General features: G+C 43.5%; 1 protein-coding gene across 4 annotated transcripts in view; it reads left to right on the top strand.

Moving 5' to 3' along the window:
- The window catches only part of GPAM (glycerol-3-phosphate acyltransferase, mitochondrial), a 727629-nt gene that overhangs the window by 167034 nt on the left and 540309 nt on the right, over positions 1 to 20286 (top strand). For all 4 annotated transcript variants that reach the window (XM_069611788.1, XM_069611787.1, XM_069611786.1 and 1 more), the window contains exon 4: positions 9149 to 9222. In XM_069611788.1, the coding sequence (XP_069467889.1) occupies positions 9149 to 9222 (74 nt within the window). The remainder of the gene's footprint in view (positions 1 to 9148; positions 9223 to 20286) is intronic.

Raw genomic sequence — 20286 nt, 5'->3', positions numbered from 1 at the left:
ATAAATCAATAAATACAAATACATAGATGTGTGTGTTAGGCATCAGTTGGCCTAGGGAGTCAAGAGTATCTCCTGGTAGCTGTTTGTATCAAGTTAACCAGGCTCTTGTAGTATGAGGTCCCAGCTTTCAGTCATTCAGGAATTGAAGATGAGCCCACTAACCCCTCCCCAACCTCCTGGTCAGAGGAGATTTGGCTTGACTTTTGACTTGACAGCTCAGGGGGCAAAGGGGAATTGGATAGCAAAAGAAATGGGCACATCTCCGCTCCTACACTGGTTTGTCATTCAGCTCTGGAATTCTTATGGCTCTACTCTACTAAACACACCACAGGTAAGATTTATTGCTGTTCTTCCAGGGCTTCTCTTGACCCCCTGTACTATTACTCCCCTTTCTAATTACCGAATTGCCTTACTATCACTGTGGAAGGCTGACTTTAGTACTCCAAGAACACATTCTCTTGGACTTATTAGACTTCATGTTCTTTTTCTTTTCCTCGCTCTCTTGATAAAGTTCCAAGAACCTTTTCTGTTTTCTTTCTTTGTTTACTGTTGCTGACAATTGTGATTTGAATATTTCTCACCGAGTCTTTTCTTTCTACGCTGCCTCACACTCCGCTGTAGCTTAAAGGTAAATAGTCTTCACTTCCAAGGTTGCTCTGACCCTCATTGCTTCTGCTGCTGGTCTCTCAACACGCGAAGCAGAAGTTGCTGAGAACGCGCAGTACTGTTATTGCTGGGAAGGCGCAATGCTTAAGCTGTTTTTAAAAGGCCGAGTCAGGGGTATCCAGGCAAATGCGTAGCTTTCCCCTGAAGACGCAACACTTCCTGCCGCCGCAAGGTTCTTTTTTCCAACCCAGGCCGCTCGCGCTGACAACTCTGACAACGAACAGAGTTAAAAATAACAATACTGATTGCTTTGCACTTCAACGCTTGGCTTCATACACCGCTGCTACTTCAATTTTAATTACCTTTTTAAAAGCACATTTTGGATTTAAACTGTTCTGTCTCTAATAATGAGCTCTAAAATAAAGTTCTCTATAAAGCCAACTTCAAAACGGTATAGTTTCCTTCCATAAACATTTGACATTGCTTTGTCTTAGTCTGCAGTTTCACGTAGCTTGCTTCTTTCCTCTGTTTTTTTCTTCTAATCAAGAGCTACAGTTGGAGAGACCACTCAGGATCTGGTGATGAAAGACCGTTTAGAAGCTTGGTGAAGGAAGCTGCCCTTCCTCCAATCGCTCTCGAGTAGAAGCTTAACCATCTTGGAATGGGATAATTACTTGCCCCATTAATGTTTAAGGAAGCTAACAAATTTTCGACATCCCTGAGCTCTACACCCTCACATAAGTTTATTGAATACGATTCAATGTCCCAGAGACCAGTTTGTCAGGATTAGCTATATGGATCCTAGTTACCAATATGGGAGCATGAACATCCACTGACCACTCCCCAAAACCTCTCTTCAGGACCATAACTTTTCCAGTCAACCAGATATTGCACCCTTGCATGAATAATTCTTGAGTCTAGGATAGCTTGTACCTCTTCATTCCCTGATCCTGCCACATCTACAGCACCTGGAATTTCCTGAAATCTGGTTTACCTGTGTACAAGGCTTTAACAAGTTTACATGAAAGTTTGGCTAAATACTCCAAATAGGCGGCAATTTCAACTTGACTGTTACTGGTGTGGAAATCTTCTCTATTTCAAAAGGTCCAATAAACCTGAGGCTAATGCATTCGTTCCCTTTAAGGCTAAATTCCTGGTACCCAACCAGATTGACTCCCCAACTGAATACTTTGGATCCTCTCAGCGATGGACATCTGCACATTTCTTGTAGCTAGTTTTGCTTTGTTGAAACACACTTATTGCCCTAAGCAAATTCTCAACCATTCTCTTTAACCTGTCCTCCACCTCAGGAACTTTAACTTCCTCAGGCGTAACCTCATGCAGAAATCTAGGATATAAACCCTGGTTAATGTAGAAAGGAGACATGGACTTTGAATCCTTTGCAGAGTTGTTATAACAGAACTCCACCACCCACACCAAATCCACCCAACTCTTCCCACCATTCATTTAGAACTGTAGATACTTCTCCAATTCTTGGTTAATTCTTTCCGTCTGCTCATTGCCCTCTCGGTGATAACTTGCGGTCAGATTTGCCTCCACACCCAAAACCTTGCAAAACTCGTGGCAAAATATCGAGACAAATTGGTTTCCACTGTCCGAGATCACCTGACTAGGCAATCCATGAAGTTTTACAACATTCTGGAGAAAAGCATGCGCCAAATTAGCTGCCGAAGCCGCCCCCTTAAATGGAATGAAATGCCCAACCTTAGTTTTGAACATCCACAATCACCAGAGTATTTGAGAATCCCTGATTGGGGGCCGGGGAGGGGAGAAGATTCACAGTATAATCCATTGAGATAGTGTGCCAAGGTCTCGGTGGAATTGGTAACGGTATTAACAAACCTGCTGGTCTTTTATTCTCAGACTGCGCGTGCACAGGTCTCGTAAGTCTTCACAAAATGTAATGCATCTATTCTCATGCTGTCCCACCAAAACTGGCGTCGAAGCTCCAGCGTCTTCCTGAAACATGGATGTCCTGCTAAAGTACAATCATGACATTGTCTTAATGCATCCTCTCTCAAGTCTTAAGTTGGTAAGTAAATCTCAGCTTCAGCGTATAGTACACCATCCTTAATCCCACTGATGGAATCTTTCCGCACCCACTCTTCCTTTTTGCTCGAAGGTCATTTTATGACTGACTTCTTCGTCAAACTTTTTCTTCTCCTGTCCTTTCCACCCCTCCCAAGAAGTTCTTTTCCTCGAGGAGGAACCGGTACGAGTGGATCTGCTTTTTCACTACGAGGTGTAATTCATCAGCTTTCCCATTAAGGCATCCAGGTTTGAAGGTGATTACAAAGTCCTATTTGGTAAGAAAATAGTGAGCATTGAAGTTGTCTGCGAGTTAGTCTTCGCTGAAAGTAGAACGGTCCGATTTCTGTCTGTTGACACTGTTATCTTGTGGTGTGCTCACAGCAGGTAATGCCTCCACTCTTCAAACACTGCTTTTATCACTAACATTTCTGTATCGGAAATAGTGTAGTCTTGTTTCCGCAGCCTTTGCAAAATAAGCCACTGGATACAATTGACCTGTAGACTGATGGTGTTGTGACACCACAGTTCCCGAGTCAGAAGCATCTGCCTCTACAAAAAAAGGTTGATCCACATCTGGATGTAGCAGCACCGGACCCGTAGTAAATCGCTTTTCAACAATTGGAAAGCCTTCTCTGCTTCAGTGGACCAGAAAAACATAGCCCCTTTTTTCAACAGCCTGGTTATGGCGGTCACCACCTGCGAAAATCCTTGATTGAAGCGGGATTAAGGTTTGCACACCCCAGGAAGCTTTGAATGTCATCACACACCTGGGGGTTGGCCACTCCTTGACTGCCTGAATCATTCCTGTTTCCATCTCAAGCCCTTCCGGAGAGATTACAAATCCTAAAGTCTACTTGAGTTTTGCGCACAACTGATTTTCCTTCAACTTCTGTAAGACCTTGCATACATGTTCCTCATGCTGCTTCAAATCTTGATGGAAAATCAAAATGTCGACAGACCTGACATGTTGGCTACAAGCAGGAGCTAAATAGTTCCCAGCTCACATCAATTTCGAACCCTGGATGGTAAGTACATTCTTTGTTTTGTATGCACATAGATGCTACATAATTCATTGATCAAATGTCACTCCACACTTTGTCTTCAGTAGGGTATCCGAAGTCTGCTTCCCACTTGGCCATATATCGTAAACCTAGTGCTGCAGCATCCCGTTAAAGCAATTTATATAATGTCAAGACTCTAGCAGTACCCAGTCCCGCCTCTGTCAATTCCAATGCTACAGTAGGTTTAGAACCGCCCATTTTAACCACTGGATTCATAGCCCAGTGGCAAAGCTGCACATAACGAAAGCGTTTTCCTTTGCTGTTTTTAAATTTTAGTTTTACAACTCTCAAATGACAGAGGCACTCTACCCTTCTTATAGCTGACATAGGCTGTGGAGACTGTTAGGTTAGATTTTCATTTTTATGCTAAATCTCCCTCTCCAGTGAGACCCCCAGCACTGACTACTGGAGGTGTGAATTATTTGTATGTTCCTGAGTGAGCGGGAATCTTCTTCATGGGTGTCCTTCTCTCCATACTTTATTTTGGGATATACTTTCCTATAATGTTTTGGGCATCTGCATTTTCCTATTGCAGCACACAGCACTTTCTGTGCAGTGTTGCTGGGGTGCCCCTTGGCCACCTTCTTTATTTTCTCTTGGGTTTTTTGTGTAAACTGCTGTTCCCAAAGGTAGGAGGATACTTTTTATTCTTTCTACAATCGCCATTGTGAGATCAGCACACCCCTCCTTAGGTGGAGTGCTGAGGAGATGCATAGTATCCCCTTTCTCGTTGTTGCTGCAACGTTTCTGTTACAGCCACTTACTTAACTTGCAGCACACATCTTCTCAAGGGTAGAGAGAGATTAGTATTTTCTCTTAATTGTACATTGAGTATAGCACACCCTCCTTATGGGGAGTGCTGCTTGTTACTGTGTTTCCCCTTTCTCACTGCTCCTGTAACCTTTCTGTCTCTAGGAATGCCTGAATGCAACCAGTCCTGATTGGCTGGCTGGCTGTCCTTTGTTGACAGCCACCCTGCTGGGTGATTGACAACTTAGGCTGTGCATGAATGGGAGAAACCAAGGCATGGGTTTTGGGACTAGAGGCAGATTCGACCACTGGGAGAAATACCCGACGAAGAGACCGTGACAGAAGCTTGCTCCGTCCTCCTGGACCTTTGAATTGCCCGGTGAAGCCCTGCTGCTGTGCTGAAACTCCTTTTTCAATTCGACAGAAGCTCTGGAAGGGAAAACTTCTCCCCTTGGTTTAGTGGGACCAACTAACCCCGAGACGAACTCCACTGGACCATCTTCCCCCCGACTGGCTGTACTTTATTGCTGTAAACACAGAGTGCCAGGGGTTGAGTAATCTGTAGTCGAGTGCAACGTCTGAAACCCGGCTAGAAGCTCCAGGAGTCGACTAAGGACCCTCCAGAAGCAGGACGACCAGAGCTTGAGTCCCCTCACCAGAGTGCCGGACCCAAGGAGTGAAGGAAGTCCAACTGGTATTCAAGATTTGTGACAGTGCGGTTTATCAAGGGCTGAAACCGTGAAGTGCTGGCAGAACTGAAATAGCCCGTAGCTGCCGACGACCTCCCAAGTACCGCCGCAGGAGCCCTCCAGACATCCTCCCTCTTGTCCCAGCGACTTCAAACCAGAGGTACTGTTCAGACTTGGGTATTGTCTTTTAGCTGTGCTTTTCTCAGTTGGGAATTGCAGTGGCTTATTAGAGTTGATTCCAACTGTTTCTCACAGGCTTAACAGCTTGTGACCCTACAAGTGATTTTTCTAACAAACTCAACTTTTGCATAAGGCTTTTATCTAAGAAGTGCTGCATCTCCATAGACTGTTTCAAATGGACTTTGGCTGTCCTGGCTCCCTGCAGACCTCTAGCCCATTGACTTTGATATTGTTTGTCCCTCATAGGTGGTAGCTTGTTTTAGTTGTTTACTGATGGGGAAAGGCTTGTCTAGCTTTCATTGGAAGATTTAAGTTCCCTCACATATACTGAGAACCTGTTTAACCATTTCCTTCCTTAAACCTTTCCTTTCGCAACCTCAATCTGCAAACTAGTGTGATATAAATGCCATTACCGTCCTTGTGATTGAAGTCACTTCAGGGTGTAGGAATTGTGTAAGAAGCCTATCCAAAGATTATGCACTAACTTGTTCTGATTCTGAAAAGTCATTTTAAAGTATATTTACATTGTTACATGAATTGCCTTTTTTAAAGAGCGTTTATTTAAAAATTGATGTTAGTTAAATAAATATTTATAACTGAAACCCTGAGTGTAAGTGTTACTTGTATTGACAGATTTCATTTGTACATCTCTACAGTTCACATTTACCCCTCTTAGCTGCTCAGTCACCCTACCAACTTGTGTAGTACAGACCTATACCAAAAGGTGGGTTACCTAATACCAAGCAGATAAGTGTTGTGTAGTCTTACACAGTGTGACTGCATCAATTCTTACCTAACAGCTGTCATAATCATGTTCTGCATTTTCCAAAAGTTAGGGTTTTGCTTGTGTTTTAGATTGGTCAGTTATTTGCATATTGGTGTGTCTAATTAAAGCATATACGTTTTTTGTAGAACCATTTTACATTGCCTTATTTTGGAGTCCTGTATTAATGCTGTTTGGGCTGCTTCTGTCCTAACATTTGCACCCCTCCTAAGAGTATAGCCGCCCATTTTACCGGAAGAGGTGAAGGAGATAATTCTTGACTGTGCCCGTTTCACCTTTGATTGCCCAAAAAGTTGGTTTGTAGTAGTGCAAGTGCTTAGTAGGCGGTTTAGCCACTACTCATCCTTGTACTCCAGCAGTGCAGTAGTAATTTTGTCACAGGCACACATTAGCAAAGTTGAAAATGTTCATAGCCTAGGCATTAGCGTAGCAGAGGAACTACCAAAGCCTAAGCATTGCATTTGAATCAGCTGGAGGGTAAAACTGGAGACTATTAGTTTGTTGGCCCGGAAGGATGCAAAGAACCATTCCCGCACCAGGTTTCACCTTCATCTAACAATGCATGCCTGATCCATAAATGTGCTCCCTCATGACAGTTGCCATCCTATCCTCTGTCTCTGCGTTAGCATATGCAACTTCTGGGCCGCTTGACTACACAGAAAATAGTTCACCAAAAAAGCTGTGGCTTTAGAATCCCCTTTTATATTTAAAGTCGTGAGCCTAAGCTTTTGTTGATGGTTCATATAAAAATTGGACCTGAAGGTGATTCTGTAAAATTCATATGCCTTTTTTGGGTCTACCGTGTGCAACTTGGAAACAAACAGGAATCTGCCGCTGACCTATTGCACCAGGGGCCTATTCAGGCAGTTTAGCATTCAAGGTGCATTTCAAGGAGTTAACCCCTAGCGATTTACTCTAGGTGTGACTAGTACACTCCCAGAAAGGTTCTGTGTTTATTGGGAAATAAGCTTCTAAAAATAAGTAAATGCAGGTGCCACATTGGGGTGGAGGACGGACGCAAAGCAGCCACACCCATGGATTCCGCTCTTCTGGGCAGTCGGAGGTCACAATGGCCCACTGCCTTTCGGTGAAACGTCAGCAAATATTTTGTAGCGGATGGTTGTGCTTGGCTTTTTGGTTGTTTAGGAATCCTTGGGAAGAGCCCTTAAGTTTAATTTGAATAGTTTAGAAGTTACTCATTCATCCTCGGCTGGCGCCTCCCTCTGGAACAGCCCTCGCCCCCCCCTGCCAGACTTAAACCGAATCTTCGTAAGCTCCAAAAACTTATTTTCAAGACCTTCCTTTTCTCCTCCCGTGCTAAACTCCATCTGCCGCTGTACTGGGGCCTGTTCCCTTCGGTCATACAAGGGCCAGAACACCCCCCACCAGTCCCCCCCTCCCACCCCAGCTTCCTCTACCAGCACTTGCCCTTGGGCTCCCGTTCCCGGACTATCCCATCTTAGTCCTCCTGTGCACTGCACTTCTCCCCTCCCCTGGCACTTGCCGCCTCGGCTCAACCAGCACTTGCCCGCCCCCATTGCTGGGGGTACCCCACTTCTGCACTCTTCCCTCCCCCCTTTACCCCTCACCCCTTGCACTTATCAGCTCGTTCATGCACTTGCACGGTAGGATTGTCACAAGACCAATATAACCTTCTCTTTGTTGTGTATTATGATTTCCCATGTACGTCCGCACCACCTACCCCCACTCACCCTCCCCTCTTGTCTTGCGACACCTGGAAACACCTGTGTATCGGCGCATACAAATGTCCAATAAAATAAACGCTGGATGCTTTTAAGTCATTTTGCTTCTGTACTCCTACATTTTCCATGGCTGTCAGTGAATAACGATGTACAAGCATACACAGCTTACATGCTTGTTTCGTGTTACACCATCTACCACATGACGGAGTAAGCATTCTATGGCTATCCCAGTAACCATAGTTTTGCATTTACCAACCCTTGTGAAGGACTGCAAAGGTTCCGTCCATGTGTAAAATTGGAGAGTTGCAGATTTTGAGTCTTGTTCCTGAGCTCGCCCGTTTGGATGTGCTTCACCAAGTCACTTGCCTTGGCTGAGAAGTTGCACTTGTTTGGTTGGCAGTACAACGGGAGTTGGTGTGTTGCCAATTTCATCCACCTGCGAAGCATGGTTGAGGCTGGCGTGCTGTCGTTGAATAAAGAGAGGCAGCCGTTTTCAGGCTCGCTGTGACAGTGCAGAATGCTGCCTGGCAGTACACTATTGACCATGGCTGCGAGCGGGCGAGGTTGTGGTCCTTTCAGGCAAAAGGGTTAGTGCCGGCGCATCTCTAAGGTCTGTTAAACATTTGTCCTATTATATAATTAGAAACAGCCCCAGTGCAAATCACGTATGTGGTATGTTGATAAATCAGACTTTACTTTCAAAGTAGAATTTTTGACTATGTTGGCTTAGTTTATAATATTACTGCTGACCTGTTACATGGTTTGGGGAGGATCAGAAAGACATTCATGAAAACGCACCTTTTTTTTTTTTTGCTTTCTATAGTTGTTGTAGAGAAATGAGATGACAATCTTTGTAACTCTATTTTCACAGTGTGGGAACCTGCAACTAATTTTATTTTATTGTTTTTATATAACGTGCCTAATACCATGCCTGAGTTTGGTTTCTAAGTGCGGATCCGGGATTCGAACCTTTGTCACTATGCATGATCTTGCTTCCAAGACCAGCTCGTTGCCTATGTGCTATCCTGCGTTCACTTTTGACTGATGTCTGAAAGTTCATAATTGTCCAACAAATATGGGTAATTTGCTGACTTTCACGTTTAGTAATTGTGACCAAAGAATGTTCTGGTAAACTTTTCAGAAGACAAAATGTACCCTAGCTCTGTTTTGGTAATGCATGTTCACTGCACTGGTACTTGGTTCAGACTAATACTACATTTCCCTCTGTACGCCTGTATCCCTCGCATGGTAGCTTGCCTAAGTGTACTTGATTATCTTGCTTGGAAACTCCAATTCTAACTGGGCTTTTCCCTCCTACTGTAGGATAAGCTCTTCAATCCGAGTATTCCATCGTTGGGGCTGCGCAACGTCATCTACATCAATGAAACTCATACCAGGTGTGTTCTTTAAACTCTTCTTTCTTGCAATGGTTAGGGAGCTGTCATCCATATGTTGGAAGGTGGAGCTGACTGGAACATGTGAGCTGTGCTGCTACACCCAAGCTTAAAGAAATTGCACTGTACTTGAAGAAGGCACGTTTCAGACAGCTGATTCATACAGCGTAGCTTCCGCCTTTGCACGTGGAGCTGTAAAGGGAAACCTGTTTGTCAGATTTGTAAATATTCATATAAGAGAATGGAGGCGTGCAACTGTGGAGGCACATGTTGACTTCACTTAGAAGAATATTGTTGGTTAACAGCAGTAGTTGTGGGTTTTTGCATAAACTTTCTAAGCTATTGTTGGTCCAGATTGTACTCCTTTTATCCCTGTTCGGTACGTTTTTCTAAAATACTACTGGTTTGGGACTTCATAAGACTTGTCTTAGTATTAGGGACCCTTCTCTTAATATTGGCCTGTACCGCACATGTCGGTAGAGTGGCAGAGCAGCCAGGCTCATCTTAGGAAGGAGTAATGTGAGCTGTAGAGCAGTGCAATGAAATCAGTTAAGACAGGTAACCAAGTAAACTCACTTCAAGTTTTAGATTAACATTTATATATAGACGAGGCACACAAGCACATCTAAAATGCAGCAGCTAAAAATAACATACAATGTGAAATTAAATCAAGTGAGTAACTTTTCTATGGTTACCATATCCAGCACACAGTGACGTCAATTAAGGCCAGTATGAGCACTTCTATATTTCACCTTTGCAAAATTGAGATTGGGAGGGGATGTGGGGGGGAGGGGAAGTTAGGCAGAACGCAACTAGCAACTGCTAGCAAGTACACTCTCCAAAAGGGATATAGGCAGTCTGTTTCCTAGCAATAAAATTGTTCAGTTAAAACCTATGGAGGAACCAGTATTGCCAAAGCCAATAGGATCAAGAAGATGGACCTTTTGGAAGTCAGGACAGCTAAAATCAAATGTACAGTTCCAGTTCTGATGAAGATCTTCAGCGGAAAAGTTAGTTAACCAGTCAGTGGTTCTTGCAGAAACACGGGAGTTCAAGGGGAGCCTACTTGATAGTGCACAAGCTGCAAATCCTGCACAGAGGAGTTAAGGTCAACGCTCAAGTGCAGAAAACAGCACTTCCCAAGCCAGGGTGCACTGAACATGGCACAAGGTAATTACGACCCAAGCCTAAGTGAAGAAGAAATTGTAGCGCCTTCCTTTCAGGTGCAATAGTGCAACCCTGATTCCTGTTGCTTGATTGTGGTGACGAAAGGGGAACCTCTGGTGGGCTTCTGCGGCAGTACTTGGGATAAGGGGTCGGTAGCAATGGATTCATCTCACTCCAGCGGCTCTTTGTGGTTTTGACGCCTTTTTCTTAACATCAAGAAGAAACGAACATCACTGATTGGATTTTCTGTGCTTACTCTGTTGAGGGGACTTTTGGTGAAGAATTCCTGCTTCTGGAGTTCCACACGGAGGCCTGCAAGTTTCAGCCGTAATCGATAATCGGAAGATGATGCACTCGATAATGGTCTAGGTACCCCGGGTATTGGGATTCTGCAGCCCAGGAAAGTCGCAGCAAGTCGAAGGATGGCCCAAAATGAAGAAGGTATTGCGACTAGTTGGCCCCACTAGCCTAAGGGAGGAAGTTGTCCTTTGGGGATATTTCCCGTCGATGTGAATACTGGGTCAGCACAACTGCAAGGCTTCACCGGTGCTTCCGCAATCCTGGAAGGTGCATGCTGGCGTCGCTGCTCGTCCTCTGTTTCGGATTCCTTGTTCCAGTGCTCGACTCTGCCTGTGGTCCCAAAATCCTCTCCTTTTATGCTGGAACCCATTCATTCACACTCGTAGAGCTATCAATCACCTGGGGGTTGGCTGTCCTGCTGGTTTCAGCCAGGCATACCTACAGACAAAAGACATTGTGTTCGGTCTCCTCCCTCACTTGTTGCCTTCCCAGACACACTGGTCACCCATGGGTGCTGTTCTTTAGCTGTGTTATCAGCCTGCTAGTAACCTGCACAAAAGGCAGTAAAATGTAACCACTGCCACCAGCCATTTAAGTTGGTCAGTGTAGCAAAAAGTCACATGAGGAGTGGGTGAAGGTGTTAAAATGTAATCCCCTCTGCATCCCAGATAAGGTGGTGTGCTGGACCCACAACAGAATAGGTAAGTAAGATAACTTCTATCTTACTATTCTTGAGAACTGTAGTTCTCACAAGAAAATGTATTTAAACATGCTGAAAAGTCCAGGGGACTTTTCAGTGACAGTGCACATAGGGTTTTGGGTGTTGGGTGTTGGGTGTCGCAAAGCAAAAAGCAGATGTATGTGTTAAACATATGGCGTTTACCAGACTGCATAAAACAGCAAAAATAAAAATCCCAGTCAGAGAAAGAGTGGATGGATGGAGGTTCCACTCAGGAGATTCAAATAAAAAAGAATCCAGTTTAAGTGCTCAGTCTCTCTGGTTAAAGGGAATTGGCTCAAACTGAAAACTCTCCCCAACAATCCCCAATTAATTTTGGTCAAAATGTATCCATGAGTTTTAGCTGTTGGTTTGAAGGTACAAACTCCAAGCCGCCTGATCTTATTTCAGACAGAATGTGTTTTTATCTAGGACTTCAAGGTCAAGAGTGTCTGAAGCCTGATCATGCAAAGTGTAGACTGGGACTATTCCAAGTCTTGATACTGTATGCAGGGTATTTCAGAACCCTAGAGGCCATGCAATGTCTACACCCTACTTCATTTGTACGGGGTAACCAGATTCCATGCCTTCAACCAGCCCCAAATCCTGTGAAAAGACACCTGGATGTTTCCACCTCAAAATGGGACAGGCATAAGGGTCTTGTATTTCCTGAAGGGAAACTCTACAAGCCCACGCTGTTGGTGCTTCTGTATCTAGAGTGCCTTCCAAAGAAGGTGTATTTCCATCTGCAAGCAACCACTTTCCCCATGATTAACACCTAGCCACCTCATTGCAATCTGGCCAGAAGGCGTTTAACCTTAAACTGTGTGGGTCCAGAGGAGACAAAATGTTCATAGCCAAATTCTATGTACTGCCTGCAACAATCATGCTTTCGTTCTGATTAACGCATGCTGAACACCAGTTCATCACGTGCTAGCAGGGCTGGACTCATGCCACTGGGCGGAAATACCAATGTGGTTGATACATGGCATGGAAGCAGCTCCTGCCACAATCAAAACAATTGGCTGAAAATAAATAAAAACTCATGGTTTTCACTTGCCAGAAGATTAATTTCTCACAAAGAGGGCTGACTGCACAGTTTTATTGTTATTCCCTTTTTAGTAATCTCAGGATTGAGAAAGTGCCAAGGAGCAAAGCACATGGAGGAAAGCACATGTTTTTGACTTCACTATAATGGAGGTTTACTGTGTTTAGGTGGTATTCTTTTTTTTTTTTACTAGTATTTTACAGTAGCATATAGTAAACTTTTAATACATTCATATGAAGATAATACATCAGTCTCTAATCCGAGGTCAATAAAAATAGTCAATATTTCTTAATATTGCTTCAGTTATCTTCCACCATTTGTTGAAATGAAAATACAACCTTAATCTCCTGACCTAGAAATGTCCCAAGTGTCTGGGTCCTTAGCAGATTTAGCCAAATGTGCTTCCTTACAGTTTTCAAAGTAGGACAATGCAACACAAGCTGTTTAGCGACTCTATATTCCTTTCTTCACATAGACTGCACATTCTTGCTCCCCTGGAAACACCAGTGTATAATCCAGTTATTTCATATGTCTGGACACAATTAAACTTAATTCTTGTGTAAGTCCAAATCAGATGATTCCCAAGATTGGAACCTAGTCATAACCAGGATATGTGAGATGTATAGTTCAGCAGACTGTTTACCAGCAAGATCCACTAGATTTAGCTCTCTACTGTGTTTACTCAGAATCATTTGAGTCACATACTTGGACCCAGAGTATGGCAAGGACAATACACCATTATGAGATCTGCTGATCCATGCATATACTATACAAATGACACTAGTTCTCATAAAGTCCCTCTTACTTACAAGGACATCTCTCGGACACAAATGTAGCATTCCCGGGTTGGCATTCATTACTTTCCAGTACATACGTAAACAGCTTTGATCAATTTTAGCACAAATGTTCACAGTTGTATTATATTCCAACATAATGTACTCAGCCTGAGTTTCTTTAGTCGCATGAGTCTTCCGGAGTATGCCTCTCTCTCAAGTAACACTAGTTTCATTGCCATGCTTAGGCTCTAGAGTTCAATCCCATGAAGTACCTTGGTCGGAAACAGTTTACTAATTGTTCGAAGTGGACGGATAAGTGGCAGTCTGCTGGGCTTCATTTGTTGGCTTCTGTTACCTTTCAACACCCAAAGGATTCTCTATATTTGCTGAATTTCCCACAAAGCAGGCCACGAAGTGGACGGATAAGTGTCAGTCTGAAGGACTTGTGTGGCCACCAACAGTCAGGTGGATTTCTTGCTTGACGATTCCTGGGTGAGTGCAGTCGACTACCTTCAACTAATGTGGATATTTCTGTGGATTTCGCCTATGAAAATTGCCTCTGAAAAACGACCTAGACTGCTGGGAGTTTCTCCCTTTGATCTAGGCCTTAGCAACTGTTTTCCATCTTATTCAGCCCTTTTCCTCGAATTGGATTGCTCTAAATCCCAGTATGAGAGCAAGGCTTAGAAGTCAACTGACCTGTGGAGACCCCATGGAACCAACAGCCCCAGAATGCATTGAAAGTTTTAGCCACTTGGTGCTATTGGAACCCGCACAGTTACCAATTCTTAACTCTAACATCATGCGAAAATCGTCATGCTTGTCGGATAGAGCTTGATGTCTGAGGATCTGCGTGCCGCACACTGAAACCAGCAACCAGCAGATTATAGCTGAGGATGGTGGGGGAACTGAGGCAAAAGGTTAGAGTGGTAGAAACACCCAGGGGTTTTTCAAACTGGTAAGAAAATGAGTGTTGGTCATAAAACCCCTGGCCACAAGCCTCCATTCTCCGCAATTGCCAGTCAGCGTTTTATGGACTGTTATTGTGTCAAATCTGTTGGATCCAGTACAGAACTTAAATCTGTGGTTCCATTAAAAGGAATCTATCTGCTGGACTGCTCTGTTATGAAAGAACAAAATGCTGTGGCCAGATACACACCTCGCCGACCTACGCATTATTGAATTTGCAGACTTGACCATGGATAATCGTTTCTCTGACATTATGGCCAATGGATCTGCTGGAGTTACTGGTAGTGTTATCCAACAAACTTGCGATGGGTCCAATCTGGGGTTGCCCACTGACTTAACTAACTTTGACAAATATTCTACTACCAACGAACCAGGTGGACATGCCTGGGTCAGGGCCGAATCATCAGTTGATTGGAAATGCACCAATGCACCATACTCTAAGGGAAGTAGATGAAAGAATCGAGTGGACCCACCCGACTGTCTGCTTTGAACATGGTCTTGAGCTCTCTTGTCGCTCTATATGATAATATATGGTGCGAGATGAAGACAAACTTGTTATTGCGGTATGTGGTGAATGGCAAACTTGACCTTTTTCTTTTTTTAGGCCCTGGGTTGTGGTCGTAACTGGGGCTTCCATCCTTGGTTAATTCTGGAGAAGGGTCTGGGCTGCTGGTACGCAATTGTGCCTTTACTGATAAGGCAATTGAGATTGGGAATCATTCTGGAGAATCTATTGAGGCTTTTATTCTTTACCCCTCTCAAAATAACCAACTGATGGAATTGGACATTAGCGATTTAACAAGAGACTCGCCAGCTGTGATGTGGCAGTGGACAGCTCGTCTATCCCTTGTGCCACGTTGCCACCTAATAAATGGACTAAGGCAAAAATGGCAAACTGTAAAGAAAACGTTTCCCCTGGCACAGAAAATATTTATTCATGTGCAAAGACCGATCTCTAAACTATTCCTGCCGAGAAACATGCCCCTGTTGATGGAGGATGGGAGCATGCCAGCTCATCAGACAGTAAAAGCATCAACTGTAGATTCTACTTCAGACTGGCCCAGGTGTGTGTGATAATGGTGGTAATGTGGTAACACTTTTACCCATTCAGCATTTTATAGATCTCCTTGCTTTGAATCTGGCGCCCCAGGTAATTCAAAGCGATGTGCTGCCCTCTAACAGTGCTGAGTGCTCTACTAATGCTTTGGAACTGGTTGGGCCAACTAAGGAGGGGGCCGGGACTGATACATTGTGTCAGCCTATTTACAAAACTATGGACTTAAACAGTTGCTCTGTTAATCCCGAGAAATCTGTCTTCCCTGCTATACCTCCGGGTTCAGATTTCAGAATACCAGCTCTCTCAACCAAGCGGAATTATTTACTTCAGAACTTGTACTGCATTGTCTTTGTATCCTGACCCTATCTACATCATCAGCAGCCCCCATTGCAGCTGGCTCCCGATATGACAACCATTTCTACAGAATAACAATGTGAAATTGCCAAATAACTCAAATTGCTTCGATTTCATGGACCCGGGTGTAAGGGCTATGGGGAACGTACCACCAAATATGTATCTTTCATGTGGCTGCAGGTGTTGGGAACCTTTTCAGTAGATTACATATGCCCACTTTATCTCAAAGAAATGGGGGCAATTTGAACATGACAGATTATTGGTCCTAAAATGTATAATCGTTCTCAATTTCCATGCGACAAGGATTGGGGTTGTAATGTTACATGTCAGGCTGAGTTAAAGAAAGACCTGAACCCAATCAAACAGAGTACTCGCTAATACTAACCAACCAATTGGGATCCGATATTCGTGTGCGTTTAAGTAGAGCGAATATACTGACTATTTTTGGTGGGATCCCAGTTTTGGCACTATTTTTGATATTGACTGAGTGGCTTTCCCAGATGGAAACCACCCTGGGACCGTCATTCATTTTAATTCAAACTTAGTGAAAGAGCTTGTCTTTACCAGAGGGCTAAGCCTACAAGCCCTTGGTTTAAGGGATTTATTGGTCCCTTGGGTGGGGTGGGGACACCATACTCTGGCATGCCCCATGTATCGGGGGATGAGAACAGTTGCTAATTCAGACGACTGTGCCGATGGTAACAACGCAGGCTGACCATCACTCACGCCAATTCTCTGGAGAACATTTGACCCATAGCCAACCAGTGTGGGCGCCTACATTAAAGAGATGTTGCTATGTATAAAATCATGGAATACAGGGGGAAGCCACCATTTATTTACTAATCCGGTAGTCGCCAGTCTCCTAAAGGTGGCTAATTTTGGCTTATTACTGGAGACGTTGTAGATTGAGGCTTGGGTTATGGATGGCTATCAGGGCTTCTCTCAACTGGCTAGGGCAAGTAAGGGCGGGAGGGCCTTCGGGAGGGCTCTTAATTGCTGTGGATTCTGCCCTAGGTATTTATTTATTTAACATTTATAAAGCGCTCACACAGCCCACAGGCATCGAGGCGCTGCTACAGGAATTGTTTGTTTTTCTTAGTGGTGTAATTGTGTTGTTTTTTTTGTCTTAGTTACGTATTTATAACGCGCTTAAACACCCAGAGGTTTCTAAGCGTGGACCCGGGGATCGAACCTGTTTTTGCTTCGTGTCGTCTTGCTTCCAAGACGCGCACGCTGCCGCTGAGCTATGCTCCCGGGACGGGAGGTATGAATGCGGTCGTACTTTATGATCTTACATTTTTGTTATGGCAGTCTCTTTAACATCTGTTGATCAGCTGCTCAAATGTCTCCTGGTTAATATATATTGGCATAAGGGGATTGCTGATCTTTTCTAGAAGTGATATTGGAAAGGGCATTATCCTGGTTAACCTCTAATAATGATCGGAAGGTGATTGTTGCTGGGGACTTGAATGCTACCTGTGATTTTCGGGATGTGGGAAGTGAAATGTAAGAAATGTTGTCGGATATGTTCTCCCAGAACTTTAAAACCCAAACGGGTAGGAGTTGCTTTTAGGCTTTTCAGTCGCTCGGACTACATCCGCTGAATGGAATAGATTTTGGAGAAACACATAATATGCTAACTTGGTTCAGAGGAGTCAGTTCGGCTCTGGATTATGCTTTTATTGATGATCATCTGTTAAATTGCTGCACCTCCTTTTCAGTGTCTAAGAATGTATGATCATGGTATTTTAGAGGCCAAATTTAACATTGTTCTAAATATCACGGAGCGCATAAATATGCATCAATTGAGAACTAGTGCTTTGGGTAATGCCATGCGGTGGTCTGATATAGGTATTGCATCTCTAAACTAAGAATTGCACTCCGTCATGCAAGTGACCTCATTGGAGTGGAAAACGGAGGGGTCCAATGCAAACAACTTTGATGGTTTTATAAGTGAAATGGTCAATCGAGTGAGAAGAAACTCCGAGGTAGGATCTTTACCAACCCGATACACATTCACAATGAAGAGCTGGCAGGGGCAAAGACTATTGTGAGAAGAGATTAGACATTTTAAGACCATCTCTAGATCCTCTGCTAAAACTGGACCATATAAAAATAATTAAAGCAAAAATATAAAAATGCTTGCAAATCTATTAGTGTCCATAATACACCAGGATGCCAAGGCTATGCTTCGATTCCTGATTGCATCTAAAGTAGGGGCATTTTGGACCTTGATTAATAATCAAGACTCCATAATTAACAATTCTCAAATTAATGCAGTTTCGGAACATCAGTGGATTACATTTTTTGGGGGGATATATATATATTTTCCTTTTAGGAATAACCGTAATGATCACACAATTAATATCCCAGCTTTTGAACAGAAATGTCAATTTGTGCTTCCTAGAAAAGTTATTTACAACTCCCTAACAAAGTACAAGAAGTCTAGGGCAAATAACACCTTTAAGGCTGGCCCGTTTGATTGGACCATTGTGCTATTCCTGCAGTTTGGGAGTATCCTTAATACTGGTATGTTGCCAGACTCTTGGAGTACAGCAAATGTTGTCACAATTTTTAAAAGGGGCAGCAGGTCTGAGCCTAAAAATTACCGACCCTTATAACTAATCGATGCCGATTGTGGAAAAAATTCTTCCCTCCCATTGATACATCTGGAGAAATGGGCCACTAGTATGCATGTGCTGAATAAATAGACTGGCTTTCGTAGAGGACACTCGACTAACATTAATGGGCTTATTCTGAAAACACTACAAGAAGCTGCATGGTCAGAAGGTGCAGGGTGACCTGGCCTCAATCAACCTCATCGGCTTCCAATTGTGTATATCGAAATCGATTGTGGGCCAAATTGGCTAGCTGGGGGCTGCCTAATGGACTTCTGCGCCCGTTGATGGCCTTGTATGAGAATTAGTGTCCAGATACGAACAAATAACAAAGGTGACCGAACAGGCAAAAAAAGCATGCATGTGGGTTTGAGACAGGGATGCGTTTGGACCCCATTGCTGTATAAGATGTGGCTGAATATCTTGAGAAAGACGGCTTGATTACACTGAAGGTTGGCCCATGTAAAATTGCATGGATGGCAAGCGCTGATGATTTCCTCCTTTTTGCTAAATCTAAGGTCATCCTCCAAACACTTCTGAATTCTTTTTCAACATACGCAAGAAGAGAATGGCCTAGTAATTAACCCAAATAAAACGAGGATACTGGCCTTTTCAAGGGGAGGAAAAAAAAGCGTGGCCCTTCTTTGATTCTGGAAGATGCAGTGATTGAAGACCAGGTCCAGTTTCCCTTATTTGGACTTCCACTTTAGTGCACATCCGGGTTCAAAGAATGTTCATGAAATTATGTAAATATTGGCGATGCTCCCTAAAGCCTGCATTATTAGTCTTTGACGGTAAAATTGTTCTAAAGCTAACGTATGGTCTGGAGCTTTATGGTTGGTACTTCTATTGCCAAAGTGCTGGATCGGATTGAGGCGAGGATGCAGCGAAAAATATTGAGGGTCCCTAATGTGATTCAGCTAGCAGCCATGAGATATGATTTGGGGATATGTCTCAGGTGGATAGCTCAGGGGCAACGTGCTCTCCTTGGAATCAAGACGACACGGTGCAACATGCGTTCGATCCCCAGGTCCGCGCTTAGAAACCTCTGGGTATTAAGCGCGTTATAAATAACCAGTTACAATGCCAATTTCTTCTCTTAGCGCTAGAGTTGAATGGCGTAAACTCACTCTATATGCAAAATTGAATGCACCTATTCCGGACTCGATATGAGGCTATGGGGTTCACCCTTAGGAGTGCGACTAATACCCAATCATCAAACTCTATTGCCAATTTTACTCAAAGCTGTCAAGCAATCCTTTCCAGCATCTCGATTGATATTGAAAGCTTACTGAGAAACCCGAATAAAGTCAAAAGGTCTCTGCTTTGACTTGGACTGGATTGCTACAGTTGATTTTTTTTTCTACTCTTACCCCTCAATGAGCCGTTTAACTCATGAGCATACAAAACGGGGGTGCTTTCATCCATGTTTACTATGTTCCCATTATAGGGATATGCTGATGAGATTTAGCTGGAATGTGCTGTGCTTCTAACAAGAGGAATACAACTTAGGCTATAACCGAGCATAATAGCAGCTGTAGATTCTGTAACTCTACCATGGACACTATCAGACATCTGATGTTACATTGCAAGGCCCTGATCCACTTTAGGAGGACATTTATGGAGAGATTACAGGGGTTTGATTCTCTGACTGATGAAATGTTATGGTTTAGATGTTTATTTCTTTTTTATTTATTTACTTGTATATAATCAAAATGATTTTTACAAGGCTGAACATCAAACAGCAAAATCAAGCGAACTAATCAAGTTAGCAGAATGCAGAATTCAAATCTGATAACAGGTGGACTATGCTTGACCTGTGTGTAACAGAGAATTTCCGTGAGGCACTTTACATCGTGCGTTATCCAATCCAGATCCTTCAGTTTTTTGGCAACTCTAACTGGGTTGGTGATCAGATCGTCCACGGAGCACATAATCTCCTGCAGTTTATATTTTTGGCGTTCAGCCCAGTTCACAAGAGTCTTGCACTCTGAGGAAGCCATCTCTTGGGCGATGATGTTGAAGATGGGGAGACTGTCTGTTATAAGAGTCTTTCTAAA

The sequence above is a fragment of the Ambystoma mexicanum genome, chromosome 8 (assembly GCF_040938575.1).
Source record: "Ambystoma mexicanum isolate Mex_15411 chromosome 8, UKY_AmexF1_1, whole genome shotgun sequence".
NCBI classification, from domain to species: Eukaryota; Metazoa; Chordata; class Amphibia; order Caudata; family Ambystomatidae; genus Ambystoma; species Ambystoma mexicanum.
The sequence above is the reverse complement of the archived record's forward strand: the minus strand, read 5'-3'. Positions and strand labels throughout refer to the sequence as shown.